Below are 23,468 nucleotides of genomic sequence, written 5' to 3' on the forward strand. Positions count from 1 at the left end.
CCTTTTGATAACAAAAAGACATTCATTTCATGGCAAAAAGAATAAAGGTAACTGGCCTATAAATATAAGTTGTTTAGGATATTATGAAAATGATGGTGTCCCCATCTGATGACTTGTATATTCTCAATTAAGAACAAGGAGAGCCATCAGCTGAACATAGTAGGGTAGGTGAGAAATGAAAGATTGGAAAAGCATGGGAAAGTATGTTGTAGTCAAAGTGGAAAAAACCTGAGATGATTAGATGGAGATTGGTATTGGCTGATCATATGAATTAGGGTGAGAAGAAAACTGTGGACCCTTTGATGAGCTTGTCAGAAAATGAGGTGTAAGGACCAAGAGGCGAGTACATTGCAGCAAAATGGCAGGGCACTCATAGGTGCAGAAAGCATAATAGTCTAGAAGGGACCATGAGGTACAAGGAACACACCACCTCTTGACAGCGATATGTGGTGTACGAGAGTTAGAGCCTCCACTTTAGTGGAGTTAAATGGTATCCTCCAGGGACAGCAAGGCTTCTTTTTTATTCTTTTCTTTCCTTTTTTTTTTTTTTTTATTTTGAGACGGAGCTTCACTTTTGTTGCCCAGGCTGCATTGCAATGGCGTGATCTTGACTCACTGCAACCTCCTCCTCCTGGGTTCGAGCGATTCTCCTGCCTTAGGCTCCCAAGTAGCTGGGATTACAGGTGTCTGCTATCATGCCCGGCTAATTTTTTTTTTTTTTTTTTTTGTAGTTTTAGTAGAGACAGGGTTACACCATGTTGGCCAGGCTGATCTCGAACTCCTGTCCTCAAGTGATCTGCCTGCCTCGGCCTCCCAAAGTGCTGGGATTGCAAGCATGAGCCACCGTGCCCAGCCAGAAAGGTTTCTAATAAGGTAAATAGTTGGAAGGATGGCTTTGGGAATACACTGAATATTTATAAGGAATTTGATGTACTTAGTCAGGTTTGGGGTTGCAAGAGGGCCCAGAGGAAAATCTGGGAGGCAGAGACAGAGAATGAGAATAAAGAAGTAGAATATTACACATGACAAGAATTCAAAATCCTTGTTAAAAATACAAGTTCCCAAGGCTTACACTCAAGTGTTTCTGAATTAGTACATCTAGGTGACAACCAGGAGTATGCATTTAAAAAAAATCACAAAAGTTTGGTTTTGCACTCTAGCCTTGAGAAACATTTATGTTTTGTTGGATGCTGGGGAGGAAGGTAATAAAGACTTCATGTAGTGATTTTATGGGGAAGGAAGAGCTATCACTGTTTACAAGGTTAGGTGTATTGAACTGAGAAACAGTTATTCATTCACATTTTCAAGTCTTTTACCTCATTGTTGAAATGTGACATAGTACACAGATAGTAATCATGAAGATATGATTCTATCTCTAAAAGGATTACAGTCAAATAGTTTACATAGATTAAATGTCAAGCTACATTAAATCAAGAAACCAATATTCTGAATAAGGAAAAGCACTGCAAGAAGTTCATAAAATAAACTCCACTGACATTTTTAGTGTCGCATTTTAATTTTGATTTTAATTTACTGAAGACATTGCTCCAAGTTTCTTTGTAGAAAAGCCACAGTTCCAGTAATAAATCCCTTCACTAGTAAAACAGCATCAGATATAACATGACTTCAAAGAAAGATCATCTCGAATGTGGTTCAAACTTGGCTTTTGTTATACATGTTAAAATTTACACACAAATTTACGGCAATTTGGGGAGAATCAATAGCTAGAGTATTTTTCCTCATAAATTAACTCTCATGTATAAGATTTGTTAAAAATATCAGATATTTTGTAGTCTCCTTTTTAATGGTCTTAAAATAATTCATCTAAGTATGTCAAAAAGTGGTGAAATCTGTAGTAAAATGAAATATAGCAACAGAGATAATATCAGCTTAATATTTATTTCTACTGAGAAATGGTTGAGTATCTTAAATTCCCTCCTATTAATATAATACCACTTAATCAATTTCTTGCTTTCTGCCTTATATTTTTCTTAAAGAAAGCAATTTATTTGACTTTTCTAATTGTCTTAAAAGAACACATAAGCAGAATACAGCAATTTTTAAATTCAAATAACACAAAGAGTATAGACTAAAAAGTAACAAGTCACCTACACTCCATCCAACTCCACACTTCTTAATTAATTAAAATTGTTTAAATTGTCTTTACAAATACTTCTAATTCTCAATGTATTTTTAACAAATAAATAATAAGTACTCTGTACTCTTTTTTTTCCTCTCCTTTGGGATACAGCATGGGTATTATTCCACATCAGTATATGCTGAGATGTCATGCTGAGATGTCAGTCACTGTAATAATTGCAGAGCATAACAAAGTATTGATTTTATCAATTTATTTAACTTTTTTTAGGTTGTCTCCAAATACTATTATTAATAAATGCTATCCTTAATTGAACATATTTTGACATAAATCCTGGCTCACTATCGAAAGTGATTTTTTTTTTCTTTACTCCTACAAATAGAATTGTTGGCTGGGTGCAGTGGCTCATGCCTGTAACCCCAGCACTTTGAGAGTTCCAGGCAGGCAGGTCGCTTAAGGGCAGGAGTTCGAGACCAGTCTGGCCAACATGGCAAAACTCCATCTCTACTAAAAATACAAACATTAGCTGGTGTGATGGTGCATTCCTGTAATCCCAGCTACTAGGGTGGCTGAGGCACAAGTATCACCTGAATCCAGGAGGCAGAGGTTGTAGTGAGCTGAGACGGGCCACTGCAATGCAGGCTTTCTGTCTCAAATAAAACACACACACAAAAATCAAACAAACAAAAACCCTTTCAATTAGAATTGATGAGTCAAAGTTATCTGTGTTTTATGTTCTCGTAGATACTGTTTCCAGAACACTTACACTCATTTATACTGCACCCATTTACATTCCATCAACAATGCCTATAAAAGTCCTAGTTTTTATATATTGCCAGATATAGATAGATATATCACCTTTATTTCAAATTGAAGTTTCCTAATTAGTCATGAGTTTTAAGATTTGTTTCCTGTTGCTGAATCAGTATCTGTTATTTTCCATTGGATTTGCCATTCTTTATGCTTATGGTTGCCATTTGTATTTCATCTATGGTAAGTTTAAACCAAGAAGACAATGTTATAAATTTTGCTTTAAATAGTTATATACTTTTGTTAAATTGAGAGAAATAAAATAATATTTTATATTTACCCACATATTTACCATTTCTAATAACTATTTATTTCTTCCTGAAGAGATAGGTTTCCATCTGTTTTTTTTTTTAGTTTAAACAGCCTCCTTTAGCATTTCTTTAGACAGGACTCCTAGCTATGAATTCTTGTAGATAACTTTTATCTGAAGCTGCCTTTATTTTACCTTTATTGTTGAAGGATATTTTCATTGCCAGTAGGATTCTGCTTTGACAGTTTTTTGTTTATTTAGGATCTTAAAGATATTGTTCCGTTTTCTTCTGTCCATCCTACCTTTGATGAAAAGTCAGACATATTTCAAACTGTTATTCCATTATGTAATTTTTTTTCTGACTCCTTTCAAGAATTTGTTTTAAATTTGATTTGCCAGCAGTTTGATTTTAATGCCCTTGGCGTGGTTTTCTTTGCACTTTTTCAATTTTAGGTCTGCTGAGTATCTTCGTAAGTTTGGGCTTCTGTAACAAAATACCATAGACTGGGTGGCTTAAACAATAAATATTCCTTTTTCACAATTTTGTAGGCCGGGATGTCCAAGATTAAGGTGCTGACCTATCTGTGTCTCTAGAGGGTTCTCTAGAGGGACAGAACTAATAGAATAGATGTGTCCTATTTGTTAGGATAGGACCTTTTTTCTGGTTTACAAATGGTTACTTTCTTACTGTATCCTCACATGCTTGAAATTACTTTAAATATTGTATGTATTACTTGTTTTTTTAATATTTCCCATTTGAATTCTACTTTGTAAGAAGTAAATGCCATGACTCCTGCTTTTTGTCATTGTGGTTATCACTAGTTGATACATATATATAATTTAGCTCTTTTCTATTTATTAGGTTTATTGTAATGGTAATGCAGGTGTATTTATAGAGCAAATCTTGCTCTCTTTTTTTACCCACATTCTAATTATTTTTTAATTCAAGAAATTTTTCCACTATAAATGTAGATTTGTGATGGGAAAACCTTTATATAATAATGAAGGTCATTAAATAAATGTTTCCTCTCATACATTTCTTAAATTGTTCAGGTGATATATTTTATCATAAAAATACTTCTAAAGTATATGATGTAAAAGTGTAAATGAAAGGGAATTTACACTTTTACATCATATACTTTAGAAGTATTTTTATAATAAAAGTATTTATATCACCTGAATAATTCAAAATTTACTTCCTTCATCTTCTTTCCATTTCTTTACAATTCTCCACATTTCTCAATGCCTAAATACAACTTTCTTCACTACAGATAAACACTGTTATTAGTATAATATTTTTCAGATACTTTTCTATGTATTTATACATGCATATATAAAATAGTTTTATAGAATGTTTACATAACTTTATCTTATTGTATGAATTGTTCAGCAATATGAATTTTTTAATTTATAGTATGGCTTTACGAATCAGTATATGTTAGCCTACCTTATTATTTTATGATCACATAATATTCTACCATATGACTGTATTCACATTTATTTTTCTTTCTTCTGATGTATAATTATTTTTATTAAAAGGGATAGATAGATTAAGACTCTTTGTGCACATGTGTATAATGTATTAAAGGTATTACATGTTCTCTAGAAGTAGAATGCCATGTTGAATGGTATATACCTTTAGCATTTTAGTAAGTACTGCCATATTGCTTTCCAGAATGGCTGTACTTATTTATACCCTCAACTGAAGTACTGGTAAGCTAAAATTTCCCCACATTGCCTGTTCTCACATTTTTCTCATTAAAATTATTTTGCCTTTATATTTGTAAGTATTTTTTATATACTATAAATGTGACAACTATTCTCCCTAGTTTCTAGCTCTTTAAAAACTTTAATCTTTATTGTCTTGTCTTAAAGAAGTTTTTAAATTAATGACATATTATTTTTATGTCATGAATTATTTTATCTGATGCTAGAAGTTTTCTGTAAGTAAGAAAAAAGCAAGAAAATTCATGGCCTCAATTTTCTACAATTAAGTATCCTGATAATTCATAATCAGGATACTCTGTAATTACACAGAGGCCCCATCTTTGTTTTTATGTGTGTTTACTGTGTGGTTGGAGTTCTTTTTCCTTTGAAGTAGTTTTTCACTGCACATAGTTTGGTGTTTTGTTTCCCCACTCTTCTCTCATGGTTTCTTTGCTAATCTAAACTCACCTGTTTTATATTTTTTAGTAATATTTTTAAGAGAGTCTCGTTCTGTCACCCAGGCTGGGGTTCAGTGGTAAAAACATAGATCATCGCAGCCTTGACCTCCTGGGGCCAGCCTCCTGAGTAGCTGGTGCTATAGGCACTTGCCACCATGCCCAGCCTTATTTATTTATTTATTTATTTATTTATTTATTTAGTAAAAACAGGGGTCTCACTATGTTACCCAAGCTGGTCTTAAGCTCCTGGGCTCATGCGATTCCATTTAACCTCCCTAAGGCCTGAATTTACAGATGAGCCACTGTACCTAGTCCCAACCCTCCATTTTCAAATGGATTGTTCTCGCTATAACATTTTGTCTTTCATTGCAACAGATTTGGCAGGAGAAGGAGTTTACCCATATATCCAGTGGGGTGATATATGTATGCCTACTTCACAATCATGATTAAATCTCGAAAGTTTCTAAAGAGTAAGAAATAAGAAACATGTTCACTCAGATTCATGGTACTTAAAGAACACTTACAAATTAAAACTATGTAAATAAAGGCAAAATCATTTTTAGTGGGAAAGGCAAAAAACCAGGCTAATTACAGATATAAAAATAAATGTCTATTTATTCATTTATTAATATGTTTTAATAAAGGAAATTAATCCATTCTAATTTATATATTGGTATATGAGTATGCTTACATGTATTTTTTCTATTTACTATTTTTTGTTGTTTCTCTTTCAAAATTCCTACTTTTTACAAAACTATATGTCTCATAAAATTTGACATTTTATTTCTATGCTATTTGTGGTTAACCTTTACATTTTAAAAAATGTTTTAACTTTATGACATGATTTCTCAGCATTTACAAAATTAAACTCTCTACAACTTCTGTTCCAATCAAAGCAATCTTTTTAGCATATGAGAGACTGCCTGAAGCAAGGAAAACTTTCCTTTTGGTTGTACATGGAACTGGGTTTATGGGCACAGGGGGTTCTTCCTATGGAAGATACCTCACCATATTAAGAGTCATTTCTGCGGTTCTAGCTTGAAGGGAATACTGGAGCCTGGTGCTTCCAGCTTGAGATAAGCACAATTGTGCTCATTAGATTATCCTTATAATAAATTTCCCCATTAACTACTCACAAAATTGTCCAGACTTGTAGCCCTTTTTGTTTTTGATCTTGATGATAATTCCATGGTTCTATTCTAGTCTACCCTTTTCCAGTATGATGAGTGGTTTAGACAGATCTGTTGGATTTTATCAAGTTATCCCTTTTATATATCTTCCAAAAATTCCTAAGTGCTCTGAGCTTACCAGTTTTCCTGATCTGCTGTTTCATATATTTATATTTCTTCAATCATCTTAATGTGGGTTTAACACAAAGGACATATCAGTGCTTGCATTTAGTCAGTCAGCTTTCTTTGATTGGAAGTAAACAATTAAGTACACCAGAACAAAAACTGAAAACACTTATTATTATTATACTTTAAGTTATGGGGTATGTGTGCACAGCGTGCAGTTTTGTTACATAGGTATACATGTGCCATGGTGGTTTGCAACACTCATTAACCCGTCACCTGCATTAGGTATTTCTCCTAATGCTATTCCTTCCCTAGGCCCCCACCACCTAACAGGCCCTGGTGTATGATGTTCCCCTCCCTGCGTCCATGTATTTTCATTGTTCACCTCCCGCTTATGAGTGAGAATTTGAGGTGTTTGGTTTTCTGTTCTTGTGTTAGTTTGCAGAGAATGATGGTTTCCAGCTTCATCCATGTCCCTGCAAAGGACATGAACTCATCCTTTTTTATGACTGCATAGTATTCCATAGTGTATATGTGCCACATTTTCTTTATCCAGTCGGTCTACCACTGATGGACATTTGGGTTGGTTCCAAGTCTTGCTATTGTGAATAGTGCCACAATAAACAAACATGTGCATGTGTCTTCATAGCAGAATGATTTATAATCCTTTGGGTATATACCCAGTAATGGGATTGCTGGGTCAAATGGTATTTCTAGTTCTAGATCCTTGAGGAATCACCACACTGTCTTCCACAATGGTTTAACTAATTTACACTCCCACCAACAGTGTAAAAGCATTCCTGTTTCTCCACATCCTCTCCAGCATCTGTTGTTTCCTCACTTTTTAATGATCACCATTCTAACTGGCATGAGATGGTATCTCATTGTGGTTTTGATATGCATTTCTCTAATGAACAGTGATGATTAGTTTTTCATACGTTTGTTGGTTGCATAAATCTCTTCTTTTCAGAAGTGTCCCTTCATATCCTTCACCCACTTTTTGATGGGGTTGTTTTTTTCTTGTAAGTTTGCTTAAGTTCTTTGTAGATTATTATTATTTATTAGCCCTTTGTCAGATGGATAGACTGCAAAACTTTTCTCCCATTCTAGGTTGCCTGTTCACTCTGATGGTAGTTTCTTTTGCTGTGCAGAAACTATTTAGTTTAATTAGATCCCATGTGTCAATTTTGGCTTTTGTTGCCATTTCTTTTGGTGTTTTAGACATGAAGTCTTTGCCCATGCCTATGTCCTGAATGGTATTGCCTAGGTTTTCTTCTAGGATTTTTATTGTTTTAGGTCTTACGTTTAAGTCTTTAATCCATCTTGACTTAATTTTTGTATAAGGTGTAAGGAAGGGGTCCAGTTTCAGTTTTATGCATATAGCTAGCCAGTTTTCCTAATGCCATTTATTAAATAGGGAATCTTTTCCCCATTGCTTGTTTGTGTCAGGTTTGTCAAAGGTCAGATGGTTGTATATGTGTGGTGTTAGTTCTGAGGCCTCTGCTCTGTTCCATTGGTCTATATATCTGTTTTGGTACCAGTACCATGCTGTTTTGGTTACTGTAGTCTTGTAGTATAGTTTGAAGAGCAAATAAATTCAAAAGTTAGCAGAAGCAAGAAATAACTGAGATCAGAGCAGAAGTGAAAGAGATAGAGACACAAAAAACCCTTCAAAAAAGCCAATGAACACAGGAGCTGGTTTTTTGAAAAGATCAACAAAATAGACTGCAACCCAGACTAATGAAGAATTAAAGAGAGAAGAATCAAATAGATGCAATAACAAAATAATAAAGGGAATATCACCACTGATCCCACAGAAATACAAACTACCAACAGAGAATACTATAAACACCTCTATGCAAATAAACTAGAAAATCTAGAAGAAATGGATAAATTCCTGAACACGCACACACCCTCCCAAACCTAAACCAGGAAGAAGTCGAATCTCTGAATAGACCAATATCAGGCTCTAAAATTGAGGCAGTAATTAATAGCCTACCTACCAAAAAATGTCCAGGACCAGACGGATTCACAGCTGAATTTTACCAGAGGTACAGACAGGAGCTGGTATCAATCCTTCTGAAACTACTCCAAACAATAGAAAAAGAGGTAGTCCTCTCTAACTCATTTCATAAGGCCAGCATCATCCTGATACCAAAACCTGGCAGAGACACAACAACAAAAAAGAAAATCTCAGGCCAATATCCCTGATGAGCATCGATGTAAAAATCCTCAATGAAATACTGGCGAACTGAATCCAGCAACATATCAAAAAACTTACTCACCACAATCAAGTCAGCTTCATCCCTGGGATGCAAGGCTGGTTCAACATACACAAATCAATAAACATAATCCATCACATAAACAGAACCAATGACAAAAACCACATGATTATCTCAATAGATGCAGAAAAGGCCTTTGACAAAATTCAACAGCATTTCATGCTAAAAACTCTCAATAAACTAGGTATTGAGGGACTATCTCAAAATAATAAGAGCTATTTATGACAAACCCACAGCCAATATCATACTGAATGGGCAAAAACTGGAAGTATTCCCTTTGAAAACCGGCACAAGGCAAGGATATCCTCTCTCACCACTCCTATTCAACATAGTGTTGGAAGTTCTGGCCAGGGCAATCAGGCAAGAGAAAGGAGTAAAGGTATTCAAATAGAAAAAAAGAAGTCAAATTGTCTCTGTTTGCAGATGACATGATTGTATATTTAGAAAATCCCACCATCTAGCTCAAAATCTCCTTAAGCTGATAAGTAACTTCAGCAGTCTCAGGACAAAAAATCAATGTGCAGAAATCACAAGCATTCCTATACACCAATAACAGACAAACAGCCAAATCATGAGTGAACTCCCATTCACAATTGCTACAAATAGAATAAAATACCTAGGAACACAACTTACAAGGGATGTGAAGGACCTCTTCAAGGAGAACTACAAACCACTGCTCAAGGAAGTAAGAGAGGACACCAAATAAATAGAAAGACATGACATGCTCATGGATAGGAAGACTCAATATCGTGAAAATGGCCATAATGCCCAAAGTAATTTATAGATTCAATGCCATCCCCATCAAACTACCATTGACTTTCTTCACAGAATTGGAAAAATCTACTTTAAGTTTCATATGGAACCAATAAAGAACCCACATAGCCAAGACAATCCTAAGCACAAAGAACAAAGCTGGAGGTATCATGCTACCTGACTTCAAACTATACTGAAAACACATTTTTAATCTAAATTATGTTATTGGATTATAGGACGGGACACATAAAATTAAAATATTTCAGAAAAATTTAGTCTTTTATTCAAAATTAGTAACTTTACATATTAGAAAGTACATTTTTAGTGATTGTCCAAACCGCTAGCCACCATTTATTATTTAAACCCTTTAATATTATGGCAAATATTTAGTTATGCACTGAATCTCCAAACAGGCAAAAAGAATAATCGACTAAAGTTTATATCAATTAAAAGAAAAAATCATTATGCAACTAAAAAAATTCTCTCTCATATTAAGGAAACATAGCACATGCCTAAATAATGTTAGCTCCTTTTCCCCATTTCATAGTAAAGAATCATACAGTCTCCTCTCACTCTTCCTAAGAAAGCATATGAAAGTTCTAGATATAAAAATCTTAAAGTTTTATCTCCCCTAACATTATTTGATCATAAAGTTCCCTGGTCAGTGGAACATAAGACTTTTTCAAGTTATCCATGAAGTAAAGTGGTTCAGAAATTTTCAGTGGATTAAATCCTTCTTCCACCAACCGATACTTCAATAGTTTGAATGTTCCTGTTGCTTCCATTTTTTCCTGTAAAGCAATTACCAGGATGAGTAGAATCATTTAATAACTATAATATATTAATATAGAGTTAATACTATAGACCGTAATATTAAATTATAACATTTTATATCTAGTGATCTCTGTATTTTCTAATAATTTAACACTAGAAATAAAAAAATGTGTTCTAGAATATTAAAATATTTGATTTACCTGTAAACTTTACTCAAATGTAAACTCATTCAGCATATAAGAATTATGAACATAATCATTAAACTGATTATAATTATGTCTAAAACACATAGGTTATCTCTTCAATTCAATGCCAATATAATATTATGTATAGAGAATGCTGTAAGATGCTGAGGAGATAAAAGCCACAAAAGACAGCGATTTCTACTACAAGTACACACAAATCTATTATAAAAAGCAGAATACTGTAAGAGCTAGATGGGGTACAGAATGTTCTAAAACATGGCTTAAATTTACCCAGAGGGGTTACTTGAATGCTGTAAAACTTGAGGTATGTCAGTGAATTTCCAAGGTCCTCACAGGATATCTTGTTTTCAAGAGAAACTCAGTGACATCTGTTAGTCACCACTCACAAACTACTAGCTCAAGGTTCACAGTTTCAGTAGTAATTTGTAATACATTCAATGATGTCATTATCTTTGCAAATTTGGGTTTTTGGTAGCTGCTGGGATAAAAAGCAAGTACAGCCAGAAATCATTGTGAAACATGAAATCAGACTGTCCCTGTCCAATCCAATCTAATTCCAAGGTCTGAAGAACTGTGCAGTGCCCAACTTACATCTCCTTAATAAGTGACTGCAGTTATTTGAAAATGAAATGAAAGCATTTATTTATTTATATGGATTATTTTTTCAGGTGGCTACTCATTTGTTAGACCTAAATATTTATTGTTTTTCCTTAACTAGTGAATACACACATGTTTAGGTATTTGCTTTGACCCAAGAGTGCTATGAGACATTAAAGATGCCATGAGTCTAGAAAGTTTAAGAATCTCTGTTTCAAGGTGTTTAAAGGAGATAAGAGTGTATCTCTTTGTGGGAATCTCAGGTATGGATAAATGGTCTGTTTAAGTGAGATGACATGTAGAGACCCATACAACATTCTATGAGTAGCTTGGCCATTTTTATTTATCCTTTTGGACTATTTGAGTCAACTTCACTTTGAACCCCCTTCCCTGATCTCCCTTCCCTCCTCCATCTCCCCTGATCCAACAGTATAGATATGGCTATACAAGCACATATATCCTTTTACTCTTCTCTTAAAAATCAGCAGCTCACAGTATTTATACAATTTAGTTTTCTGCCATTTTTGAGCTTAATACTATACAAAGTATATTTTCCTGGGTACTGTAATTTTCTTCAAAATAGAACATAGAAAATTGTTTTATAAGGTCTCATTTAATTGTCATATTTTAATTAACTTTGCCCTTATTCATGAACTTTTAGAGAGTATCAAAATTTTTACTACTATAGTCTTTTGAGAAATGTATGCAATATGTAACATTTATACATCTTTGATTACTTCCTAAGATGTATTTTGACTAAGTCAAAATATATGCAAACTGTTAAGAGTGTGATCATATATTACCAAATTGTTTTCTAGAGAGGTTATAACAATTTGTGTTTCCATGAGTAGAAATAAAAGGACCAAGTTCATTTTATCCCAGCCACACTGAATATTATAACATTTCACTTTTTTTGTGACTTACTGGCAAAAAGACTTCTATTTTTTAATTTGTGCTAAATAGATTTGTAATACAATACTTGTTTGACTCATTTTATCAGAAGGAGCTTTTACTTTTGCATTCCTTTTATGAGATCATTTATTACTAACACTCATTTATTAAACAAATATTTGACTGCTGTCAGGCTTTATTTCTAACTATAGCAAATACTTGAATAAACATAACAGTCATAGTCCATGTTCTTTTTAGGTGTTTAAAGATCCTAAAATGCTTTCTAAATTTGTGCAAGGCTGATCTAATCTTCTAAAGTAGTCTTGTGCTAAAATATTTTTTCCATTTAATTAAAGTGAATTTTATGTTGCCCTGGAAAAAAATTCTTAAAATATTATTTGTCCTACCAACTTTCTACTCCATCAAAATATATTACTTATGGGGTGGGCTGAGGATGAGGAGGGACAAGAGGGAGATTGGTATGGTTGTAAAAGGACAACATGAGGGAAACTTGTGATTTTGAAATTGTTCATATCTTTACTGTGGTCATGAATGCATGAAGTTGCATGGGTGATAAAACTGTATAGAAAATATACACCCACAAATGAGTGTAAGTGAAGCAGGAGAATTTTTAATAAGATGGGTGGATTATGTTGACATCCTGGTTGTAACAGATCTGTAAAATGTTATCCTTGGGGGAAACCAGGTGAAGGATATACAAGTTCTCTCTTGTTTCTTACAACTGCATGTGAATCTACAACTATCTCAAAAAATTTCATTGAAAATATATTACTTCTGCTTCATAGTTACTTACCTTTAGTGTTTCAGAGGGTTGTTGTTAAAATAATCTGAGACAATGTAAAAACTCAAAATAAAAAAGGCAAATGAAATATGTATTATGATAGTTCAGAGGATGTGTCCCATTGAATAAGCAGTGACTTGGCTGCAGTGATTGCTTGGCAAATACTATAAACCTGACTATGATACAGGCTACTGCTCCACTAGGGGTCTAATAGTGAAATAACAAATGTATTCAGAAAAAAAAATATCTGTGTGGTTGGATGTTAAGAGATGATGAGTACTAATTTGGGGAAATTATATTTGATGCAAAATATTAAATAAATGAATGGTTGAATAAATAAGTAAAGTTACCCAGTAGCTAAGGAAATTTGTTTTCTTTTTAACTGTACTTCTACCAGTAACCTAACAAGAGATTAAATCCTCATCCCAAAATAAATAAACTCAGAATTTCCCACATGAGGAAGGTCCAGGTAACGGGGAATTTGGACAGAACAGCAATAAAAATTAAAAGCAGGATTGCCTAAAGCCAAATGCCTTTAAGTTCTACACACATCTTGCCATCTCTTTGATGTCTCCTTAATGGAACCTAATTCTAGGCACATAGCACCAAATATTTTCACAAGATGTAAGTAAGATGTGGTTTTGGATTGCCACTGTCACTGGGACCATCATTTTGCTCTGAGGTCCTGACTGAAGAGGAAGAGAGCAATTCTATAATTAGGACAAAGACAGGTATGCCCTAGCATTTCACCATGCCCCCTTTATAATTAGGCTTCAAATATGGCATCGATCTGCATCAACTCCACATGCCACGCCTCTCACATAACTCACATGTTATCTAAAAGATACAATATTATTTTGCAATTAAACTACCTCCTTGTTTCCTGGTTTTATATTTAATAGTAAACTGCGCCGCTAAAATTACCTGAATTCTTAAAAATCGTGGACACGCATAAGCTGGTAAAGATGTTACAACTTGTTCATAAACTTTTTCCAAATCTAAAGATTTATTTGGTTTTAAAATAATAGAAGCCATTCCTGCTCTTCCTTCATAACCTGAAAAAAAAGTTTCAAATAGAGCCATTTGTAAGTACCAAATAAACTTTAAAAGATAATTCTGTACATGCTAATTGGCACACATGGAGACATTAAATCTATTTCAGTAATAATAAGACAACAGTAGCATAAACAAGTCTGTATCCTTCCCCGAACATATGATTTACCCCCTAGAAACATTTAAAGACAGGGAAGACCAGAGTCTATCTCTAATTGCCTATACTACAGAAATGAAATGCATGGAATGGGCAACACTATAAATTACAATGAATTTGCATCCTACCACCACTAAAACAAATATTAAGAAAGAAAACATTTATTAAATGGCAACTATATTCCAGCAGAAATATATATCCTAAGCTTTAATGTAAAATATGAAGGGCATATTTTATTTATTTATTTATTTATTTATTTATTTATTTATTTATTTATTTATTTGAGACGAAGTTTCGCTCTGTCTCCCAGGCTGGAGTGCAGTGGCGCGATCTTGGCTCACTGTAAGCTCTGCGTCCCAGGTTCATGCCATTCTCCTGCCTCAGCCTCCCAAGTAGCTGGGACTACAGGCGCCCGCGACCATGCCCAGCTAATTTTTTGCATTTTTAGTAGAGACGGGGTTTCACTGTGTTAGCCAGGATGGTCTCGATCACCTGACTTCCTGATCCGCCTGCCTTGGCCTCCCAAAGTGCTGGGATTACAGGCGTGAGCCCCCGCCCCAGCTGAAGGGCATATTTTTAAGAAACTAGAAACTCGCATTTCCATAATTAATTCCACAAATCGTTTAATGATTATCATGCCACCTGTGGATCTTTACAGGGGTCAGAATGTCCTGGAATCTTTCTCCAACACTCGGTGGCTATTTATTAAGTAATCATTCTCTTCTTCTGCTCTCCCATCCAAACACTCACATCACTGATCTCCCCTGCATCTAAAAGCATTTGCTGAAAAATGGAGAATGGCTGTCTTATGACTTCAAATTGGTCACTTTTCTGTGACATTTTCAACATCATGAGACAATCCTCATATGCATAACTATAAGGATAATGAGTCCAAATTTAAAAGTAATTTTTATAAAGAGCCATCTTAACTAAAAGTCAGTATTTTTAAACATTTAAAGTAGAACATGTTCTTGTTTAGTGGTATGTACAAACACTAGTCATAAAAAGAAAAATAATAGACTAATAAAAAGCTGTAACTAATTCCAAGCAGTGAGTCATTGATCAGAGTTTTCAAGCTTTACTTAAAAATACACACAGGCATTAAAATTCAGTTGGTACCTTTCCTGTGAAGTGACCATGAACTTTGTTAGCTTGGTCAAGGGCATTACTTGCCAAGGCAGTAATAAAATCTTTATCTTAATACACAAAAATTAAAATGTTGAATTAGCAAGACTATTGCAAAACTACAGAATAGTGGAAATTCTATTCTAAGAATCTTTCCCAAATCTGAAATATATTTATACCTGATATAGCCACACCATAGACGTTTGTTTCCTGTATGAAATCCAACATTCCAATAACATCAACAACCTCGGTGGTTGAGACATTTTCTCCTTTCCATCTAAATGAAAAAAATCAAATTCCGGTTAGTGCACCTATATTGGAAAAACTAGGTACCCAGTTTTAGTTTTAGTGTCTTGTATTTGGCTCTGTGCAAGCACCTACTGACCAACATAACTGTAGTTTTCAAGCTGAAAGGCATTTCTAAGAAAGCACTTTGTTGGTAATTCAACAAAATCAGCATTGGTCTTTTAGTTAAAACTACTTTATATCTCATTGTATAAATTACTTTCTATGTTTTATAATATACATAAAAATAAAATAATTATAAGGATTATCATTACAAAAATATTATTTTGTAAAATAACAATGAAGTACAAAACATTCCTTTTCTCTGGTGATAAGAATTGAAAGTAAAGCTCTAGTTGCCTTTTAATACACTGACCCACTTCAGTTTCTAGGTGTTAACCCCTTTGGCTCCTTTAATGCTTTTGAATGAATATTTTGTTTTAATTGAAATAACTTTATATAAAGTGAGCTTATAACACGGTACAAGAAGGCAAGGATGTAGAAAGTTACTTATTCAAGCATTCATTCAAGTCATTGGACTAGTAAAGCAAAATAATTTCATAGACCTGAAATAATCTTAGGGAATTAAAAAAGGAAAAGTACGAAAGGGGATTTTTGCTGTTTCAAAATTTTTATCATTAGGCCAAGAATTAGACTACAGTTGACCAAACTGGCTTTTTGTTTTAACCCTACCATTTATATTTTACATCTGTCTGCCAGCTTTATTTCCTTAAAAAGAAGCTCACTGATTTGTTCTAAACTGATTCAATAAAATAATTATAAAATTTTACAACAAAATTTAACTTGTGGTTCAGTCTAGAAACAGATGGCCAATAAATTTTTTAATGAGAAGACATGGAGATAAAAGGGTTCTGTCTGCCTTGAAAGCTAAAGCATATGTGGTCTCTGATGTTTCTATAGAAGCATGGTTCACAATTACAGAACAAGCTGTGCATCCCATGATATTTCATACCTGAAAGTGTCTCCGGTACGGTCCCAAAAATAAAGGAAATTGTTCTGATCCTGGACTATCAAGTCTCCAGTGTTAAGGTAAACATCTCCCTTCTTAAAAACATCACAAAGCAATTTGTCTTTTGTGTGCTTGTAAGGCCCAGCATAGCCAAAGAAGGGATTTTTTGCATGCACTCGAGAAATGAGAAGTCCAGGTTCTCCTGCAAGAAAGAACGACATTTTTGCAGCCATTCGATTAAAACTATTGTTACACACATCATGCATGTATCTATATTATATCTGGCCAGCACAACCAATGCTGCTTATCTCAGCTTCCTCTGAACCTATTTCTGTATTTGACATCATTTACCCTTGGTGCCTATATCTAGCACATCCTTTCATAGATTACCACAAATACAAATTACTTTGGAGAAACTAATAAAAAAGAATTGAATGGAAAGAAAAGGCTCATTAGATTTCTTATACTTCCCAGGTGGATAGACCAATGGCTACTTTTGTTTTGGATTATGTAGATGTTACCACAGATAATATTGACATTTGTTATATAAATAACAACAGTAATAATAGTGTTAATAACATAATCATAACATTTTCTTTATTGGGCATTTACCATGAGCCCTTTGCAAATGTCACCTTGCTTATTCTGCATAGAAATCCTTTGATATAATCCCTATTTTACCAGCAAGGAACTAGGACCCAAAGGGGAACAATAGCTGCTATGCTCAGAGAGATAAATGGAACTAGAACTCAAATTTAACTTTTTATGACTTTGTGTGGCAAGGTTTCTGTATAATACTATCTCTCATCCAGTACACAAATACATTTTATTTATTATAACAAAATGGTTTATTCCTCTGGTATATGCTATTCTGGAAATCTTTGATGGGAAAGAGATGAGCCATTGAAAAGATTTCCTGTTCCATGATACTTACTAGTTTCAGTTATGTTTAGACACATTATCTGAAATAATTTTCCAATCAAACTCATTCAAATTAATTAAGATTTTTCTCAGCAATCTGCAAGGTAAAAGCTACATCTAAGAGAAGGCAAAAGGAAAAAGGACAGCAGCAATCACTGCTCTGGAAGTCTTCAAGGCTATTGTCCACTTGCTATGCCTGCTATAAAGAAATGCAGTGTTCATGTGACTAGATGAAGTTGGAGTCCAGCAAACTATAATACAGAGTGATTTCTGTCTTTTAAATGCTCTTAAAAAATAAGTCTCACTCTGTGACCCAGGCTGGAGTGCAGTGGCATGATCATGGCCCACCACAGCCTTGACTTCCCAGACTCAACCGATCCTCCGACCTCAACTTCCCAAGTAGCAGGGCTACAGGTGCATGCCACCAGGCCCAACTAATTTTGAAATTTGTTTTGAAACACAAGGTCTCACCAGGTTGCCCAGCTTATCTAGAACTCTTGGGCTTAAGCAATTGTCCCACCTCAGCCTCCAAAAGTATTGGGATTACTGGCATGAGCTGCCACACCCAGTCAACAGTCTTTACTCAACTCCCATTTCTCCCACTCTTGGTCATTGTGGCTTTCAAGGGCACATAGGTCACTGGCCAAAGCAAATCTTCTCTGCTCCAGCAGCGTCTGATAGCATCATCATCATCGTCATCATCATCATTTCCAACACCATCATATCATCATCATCACCATCATTATCATTACCACTATTATACCTATTGAGCACTTTTTGGGTAACGGTCACTATTCTGAGTGTTTTACACATGTAATCCATTTAATTCTCATCACAAACCTACAAGAAAGGCCCTGATAATATCTTCTTCTTTTTTTTTTTTTTTTTGAGACGAGAGTCTCGCTCTATCGCCCAGGCTGGAGTGCAGTGGCATGATCTGGGCTCACTGCAAGCTCCACCTCCCTGGTTCACGCCATTCTCCTGCCTCAGCCTCCCGAGTAGCTGGGACTACAGGCGCCCACCACCACGCCTGGCTAATTTTTTGTATTTTTTTAGTAGAGACGGAGTTTCACCATGTTAGTCAGGATGGTCTCGATCTCCTGACCTAGTGATCCACCCACCTCGGCCTCCCAAAGTGCTGGAATTACAGGCGTGAGCCACCGCACCCAGCCAATATCTTCATTTTAAGGTGAAAAAACTGAGGCATAAAAAAAGGAATTTGCCCAATGTCATACAGCTGTCAAATGCAGGAATCGGAGTGTGTGTATGTGTGTGCGCGTGTGTGTGTGTATATGTGTGTGTGTGTGTGTGTGTGTATATATCCATCTAGGAACATCTGACTCCAAAGCCTCACCTCTGTGATATATTCTGTCAGTCTACATTCCCTATATTTCAGAATTTTTCAAGACTCTTACATCTTCCTTAAAATGTATGTTCTTTGGTTTCTTTTTTTCTTTTTCAGGATACAGGTGACAGTTTCTTTTCTGACAAACTAATTGTTGCAAATGTTTAAATAGGTCACAGTGTATTTACATCTTTCTTGTTGGGCATAATTTACATTGTGAAGACAAAATGCCTTAATGGAAAAAATATTGAGTAGCTCATAATGAGAATCCAAAATAGAAAAACAGATATTTGGGGTCAACCAGCTTTTTAAGAAAACCTGAGGGTGCATAAGCACAGTTCTGGGATTCAAATTTTAATATCAGATATTATTGTAATTGTAAGAAATGGAACAGTAGAAAAGAGTGCTTAAATTCTTTGCACTTTCCTCAGAAATTCCATGGCCAGTGTCTATAGAATAGAATTGGAGAAACATTTGATAAAAGCCAGTAGGCTTGAAATTCAGAGATTCGGGAGATTTGTTTTTTAATAGACAAAGTTTGCATTTTTTTTTTCATCTTTCAGCTACCAGAAAATAAAAACAGGTTTGCCACCTTATCTTCACATTTGAAGTAAAGATTTAGGAAGTCACTTCTGAAATGTAGTTTCAACATATTTTAAGGCAATAAAAATTAATTTTGGCCTGATTTATTCATACTGGATCTCTAAACAATTCTAAGTGCACATCTCTACATTTTTCTAATGTGATTATATGCAGCAGCAAGTTAATTGAGGTACTTGCTTTCATGAAAATTTCTAAGCTAAAATTGTAAGAAAGTCTACCTCGGTAGAGAATGGAGGGGAGTGAGAGGGAGAAGCTGAGGAGAGGAAAGTAACAAGCCACATACCAGGTCCCCCAGGAATATACATACATCCCATTTAATTGTCCTCACTGAATAAATATTGTCACTTCTACTTTACATATGAAGAAAATAAGACTTAGACGGGTTAAGTAATCTGTCCAAAGTCGCACCATTTCTAAGTGTCAGAGACCATGTTTAAATCCAAGTTGGCCTGACTTTACACTATATCTAGAATGATGAAATAATTCACTAATTTAGATATTGGACATTTGCCACTGTTCATACTACAAGTTGTAGATTAAGAATAGCATGAGCCAAATAGTTACCACTTTTTTATTTTAATAATTTACTATCTGAATGATCCCTCTGGGGCTCTTAACATCTAAGTAAAATTGTTCCACCTGCATTAAAATTCCAAAGTTAAATTACACAGTGGACCTCGTCATCCTCTCCTTTTGAAATTCACTAATAATCACAGAGGGCCCTCCATATCTGTGATTCCACATCTGCGAATTCAACCAACCTTGGATAGGAAATATTTGGGGAAAAAAGGTAAAATAATACAACAATAAAAATAATACAAATAAAAAATACCATATGACCCTGTTTATGTAGCGTTTACATTGTATTGGGTATTATAAGCAACCTGTTTAAAGTATACAGGAGGATGTGCATACCTCATAGGCAAATACTGTATCATTTTATATAAGGAACAAGCATCCATGAATTTTGGTGTCTACCCAGGGTCCTAGAACCAATCCCCCGAGGATACCAAGGGATATCTGTATATGGTAGATCAGAAACTTTGCTTGAGAAGATGTCTTCAAATAGAAGTCTTACCTTTTTTCACATGAATGCACCAACCCTGTTCATTTCTCATGGGTTCATCTTTCTGAAAGTCATACTTTATTAAGTCAAAAGTGGAAAGAAGCTGCAAAACAAAAAAAAATCAAATAGAAACAAGCATTTAGTTACTTGTGCAATGACATCTACTGTAGTAGACTATGCTAATTGAAATAAATGTTGGAATATGGATTTATTAAAACAACTTCTGCAAGACAAATTAAATATTTAAAACTCAAAACTAAAGGTATTAGTAAACAGCAGTCATTTACTGGCGTTTACTTTCATTTCTTTTGTGGTACACTTTACTTAGCAAAACACTACTAATTTTAATCAAGATACTGAAACAATCCAGGCATTCAATTAATAGTCTGTTAACTGCCCGTAAAAGGACCATTTTCTGCAGCCATTTATTTAAAGTAGCCCTGGAAGTGAAAAGTTTTCATGGAACTAAAATGTAAGCTACATTAATGTAAGAATGGTATTGTTTATTTTTTCCTCACAGTATCTAAAAAAACAAACAAACAAAAAAGCCAAAACATATCAAATGCCTAAAAAGTATGTTTACTTGACAGCCACTTTGTCCTTTTCCTGTAAACCTTTCCCCTGAGCCTTTCACTTTAATGCTCCTAAACTAACATTTAGTGCTTCTCCACACTCTTTGGTATGAGATGATAAATTGATTAGAAAACACCCATCACATCAGGAACCAAAAATTGGATGTCTCCTCTCATCCCCAAATATTTTCAGTTACTCTGCTCCTATCATGTCCATATTATCATGTCATGCAGGCTCATTTGTCCACTAAATTCCCACCCTGGGAGAGAACTGCAGACTGGTTTAGTCCAATCTCCTCCTATATATATTTTTTTTTTGAGACAGTGTCTCACTCTGTCACCCAGGCTGCAGTGCAGTGATGAGATCTCATCTCACTGCAACCTCTGCCTCCGAGGCTCAAGCAATCCTACCACCTTAGCCCCCCATGCAGCTGGGCTTACAGGCGTGAGCCACTTCACCCAGCCCTCCTCATTTTTATTCTATCAGAAAACTGAGGTTCTACTCAGCAATTAAGCAAGCTCAGTTAGAAAATGGTAAACTAACATGAATGTAATAAAATGAAGTGAAATAAAATAATAATAAGGAAAGATGAATGGGGGGAAAGCAGGAGAAGAGAAATGAACAACTATAGAACAAATATAGAACAAAGATGAATGGGGGAAAAGCAGGAGAAAATGAACAAATATAGAACAAATAAGTGGGAAAAGATGAGATGATTGAGATAGATGCAATAGTATTATTTATCATCAAAGATTAAATGCAAATACCTCTGTTCTTAGCATTAGTAAAATAAGCATGTAACTTGAATCACAACTCATTATTTGAATTAAAATATAAATGAGAGCAATGAATATTGATTGGGCACTAACTATATGCAGGGCACTGTTTAATGTAATCATCAAAACATCCTATGAGGTGGAAATTAATATTATCCTATTTTAGGATTAGAGCCAATGAAAGAGGCAACAAAGCAAAAATATTGTTATTCTAGATATAAAGACTGTTTATTAAAATATGAACTTGCATCTTGTTGGTCTTTTTCTGTAATTGGGATAACAGGATATTGGCCACTTGCCTAATGGCTAGTAGAAAGAAAGAGTCCAGCAATTCCAGAACTGCCTTTATCATCTTGGCCAAATAAGAACAGACCCCTGTCCATTACTTATTCTTTTTTCTCCTACTTTAATATGTTTTGTTTTTTGGAAAATTTGCCCAGTGACTTGTGATGTCAGCTTTAGTGTTATTTCTTTTAGATTAATTGGGCAACCATGTGCGTGGGTGAGATTCATTCCACAGCAAATTACTGTCTACTGTGTCTGTTATCAGAAAAAGGAGACTTGATGGTCAGAAATTGAATAATTTTATAATTCAAATAAAATTAAATATATCACAGCATTTTCTAGCAGTACCCTGGAGCGGAGGATTAATGCTCAGCTAGAAATATTTCTATTCTCCTTCCTGCCTTCAGGAGGTCCTTATGATATTACAAAAATCATGTATAATGGCTGCATTATAATACAAATTCAAAAAATAGATGCCACACCTTAAAATCCCCCCAAATGTACATGTTTATGTATGTGTGTATGTATACATGTCTGGAGCACAGCTGCAGGGGGTCCCATTCATAGCAGAACTGTGCGATGAACACACACCTATGTGGTTGTACGCATTGGCCCTGGGAGGTTTTATCCATACCTACCTATCTTTGCAGATTCAGATTTGTAAATTTATGAGTTGGAAAAGGAACACAAAGTTAATTTCCTTCGTTAATACACGAGGAAACTCTGAACCAAGAGAAAAGTAACTTGTCAAACTCACAAAGTGAAATAACGGTAGAGTCGGGAATAGAGTTATCAGTCCCTGTGTAGTAAAGAATTTAACCTTGCCCCCAAAAGAGGTCCCAGCTTCTGGGAGGTGACCTCTAAGTCCTTGGAATGTCATTCTTAATAGGAGGGCATTTTTTGGTTTGTCTAAGACCTCTGGGCAACTAGATGGCAACAGTATGATTTAGAATGGGGTCTCTGAGGCACATGAACAATGTGAGGTAGGCTGGTGGCTTTGCATCACCCAGCTTGACCTCCTAAGGGGCAGAGATGGAGGTTAAGCCATGTGAGCAGTCAACCTGAATTACACAACCAAGCCTCCAGAAAGACTGGACATCAAGGCTCCTGTGAGCTTCCCCAGTTGGCACTAGTTTGTGCGTATTTTTACACAATTCCAGGAAAGTAATGCCGTTCTGACTCCACAACACAGCATATCTGGAAGCTTCACCCTTGGTACCCTCCTGGATTCTGCCTTACATATGACATCCCTGGGATGATTATAATCTAGATCCTTTAGATGTGATAAGCTGAGTTTTGTGAGTCCTTTTAGCAAATTATCAAACCTGAGAGTGGTCTTCAGGGACTCCTGAAATTGCAACTGATGTCAGAAATGAGTGGTCTTGT

At 35.0% G+C, this 23,468-nt stretch overlaps 1 protein-coding gene across 3 annotated transcripts in view; it reads right to left on the bottom strand.

The window, feature by feature from the left end:
- Window positions 1-9,913: 9,913 nt before the first annotated feature.
- The window catches only part of SLC27A6 (solute carrier family 27 (fatty acid transporter), member 6), a 61,885-nt gene continuing 48,330 nt past the window's right edge, over window positions 9,914-23,468 (bottom strand). For all 3 annotated transcript variants that reach the window (XM_011981189.1, XM_011981191.1, XM_011981190.1), the window contains 5 exons: window positions 20,461-20,551; window positions 16,517-16,715; window positions 15,438-15,535; window positions 13,848-13,978; window positions 9,914-10,444 (listed from right to left, as the gene is read on the bottom strand). In XM_011981189.1, the coding sequence (XP_011836579.1) occupies window positions 10,268-10,444; window positions 13,848-13,978; window positions 15,438-15,535; window positions 16,517-16,715; window positions 20,461-20,551 (696 nt within the window). In that variant the 3' untranslated portion in view covers window positions 9,914-10,267. The remainder of the gene's footprint in view (window positions 10,445-13,847; window positions 13,979-15,437; window positions 15,536-16,516; window positions 16,716-20,460; window positions 20,552-23,468) is intronic.

This window comes from Mandrillus leucophaeus, unplaced genomic scaffold (assembly GCF_000951045.1).
Source record: "Mandrillus leucophaeus isolate KB7577 unplaced genomic scaffold, Mleu.le_1.0 Scaffold221, whole genome shotgun sequence".
NCBI lineage: Eukaryota > Metazoa > Chordata > Mammalia > Primates > Cercopithecidae > Mandrillus > Mandrillus leucophaeus.